We start from the raw sequence: 1,485 nt of genomic DNA, 5'->3' as shown, positions 1-1,485 counted from the left end.
GCTGAGAGTCTCTCTCTCAGCCGTAAAGGTCGGACTCGCTGAAGCAATCAGGCCCGTTTCTGAAGAGTTTTTTCCCCGACACTCGTTCAGTGGTCTCTTGTGAGGACGCGGCAACGCGTGGAATCGGATAAGGGAAAAGCGAGGCAAGGCAGGCGGGTCTTCGAAGTTCTACAGTTTAGTTCCTAGCGCTGAACCTCCTTCTCCCTTAAATTATTATAAACTTTTGCTACTGTTTAATAAACGTGAAGATGTCTCGCAGTCCTGATGTGAAGGAAGACCCTGTGGAATGTCCTCTTTGCATGGAGCCCTTGGAGATAGATGATATCAACTTTTTCCCTTGCACCTGTGGCTACCAGATTTGCCGATTTTGTTGGCATCGAATTCGCACTGATGAAAATGGGCTTTGTCCTGCATGCAGAAAGCCATATCCAGAAGACCCAGCAGTTTATAAACCACTCTCCCAGGAAGAACTGCAAAGGATAAAGAATGAGAAAAAACAGAAACAAAATGAGAGAAAACAGAAAATATCAGAAAATCGCAAACATTTGGCTAGTGTACGTGTTGTACAAAAAAACCTCGTCTTTGTTGTAGGTCTGTCTCAGCGCCTAGCAGACCCAGAGGTTTTAAAACGACCAGAATATTTTGGGAAGTTTGGTAAAATACATAAAGTTGTCATCAATAATAGCACATCATATGCAGGCTCACAGGGTCCAAGCGCCAGTGCTTACGTAACCTATATCCGGTCGGAAGATGCTCTCAGAGCTATACAGTGTGTCAACAATGTGGTGGTAGATGGCAGAACACTTAAGGCATCTCTAGGTACAACAAAATACTGCAGTTACTTCTTAAAGAATATGCAGTGTCCAAAGCCTGACTGCATGTACCTACATGAATTGGGGGACGAGGCGGCCAGCTTCACAAAAGAGGAAATGCAGGCGGGTAAACACCAAGAATATGAACAGAAGCTACTTCAAGAATTATATAAATTAAACCCCAATTTTCTTCAGCTGTCTACGGGTTCAGTTGATAAGAATAAGAACAAAGTGACACCACTGCAGAGGCTCAGAGGGCTCATTCGGAGCAAGGAGAGGCAGACCTCGAAGCACCTGTGGAAAGCCAGCAGCATGAGATTGAATCCTGGACCCTAGAATTAAGGGCTATGATGGAGAAGCTGGTGAAATCCATCAGCTAACTGAAAGACCAGCAGGATGTCTTCTGCTTCCCATGTAAGACCCAGACCCCAGTGAGAATACCCTCTATGGGCGCCCGTCAGACCAGACAGCAGCAGCTTTTGCAGGAAATTCTCAGTGAACTGGACTAAAGGAGAAAGGAGGTGCTGGATGCCTCCAAAGCACTGCTAGGCCAGTTAATCACCCTAATTAATGGAAGGTCCAGCAGCAAAACACCTGCATCTGGAGCCCCCCCACCCCCGGACGATGGGTTGAATCAGCCGGAGAAGTGTTCACAGCTGGAGCAAAGTTGTTG

At 46.5% G+C, this 1,485-nt stretch overlaps 1 protein-coding gene across 1 annotated transcript; it reads left to right on the top strand.

The window, feature by feature from the left end:
* Window positions 1–248: 248 nt before the first annotated feature.
* On the top strand, window positions 249–1,148 carry LOC309968325 (CCR4-NOT transcription complex subunit 4-like; the record flags this gene model as incomplete). The annotated part of the gene is made up of 1 exon (XM_082849530.1): window positions 249–1,148. The coding sequence occupies one exon, from the start codon at window positions 249–251 to the stop codon at window positions 1,146–1,148; it is 900 nt and encodes a 299-aa protein (XP_082705656.1).
* Window positions 1,149–1,485: the final 337 nt, after the last annotated feature.

Source organism: Leucopleurus acutus, assembly GCF_964270905.1.
Source record: "Leucopleurus acutus genome assembly, chromosome: 11".
In the NCBI taxonomy this organism is placed as follows: domain Eukaryota; kingdom Metazoa; phylum Chordata; class Mammalia; order Artiodactyla; family Delphinidae; genus Leucopleurus; species Leucopleurus acutus.
Note: the sequence above shows the minus strand (reverse complement) of the source record. Positions and strands in the feature narration are given on the sequence as shown.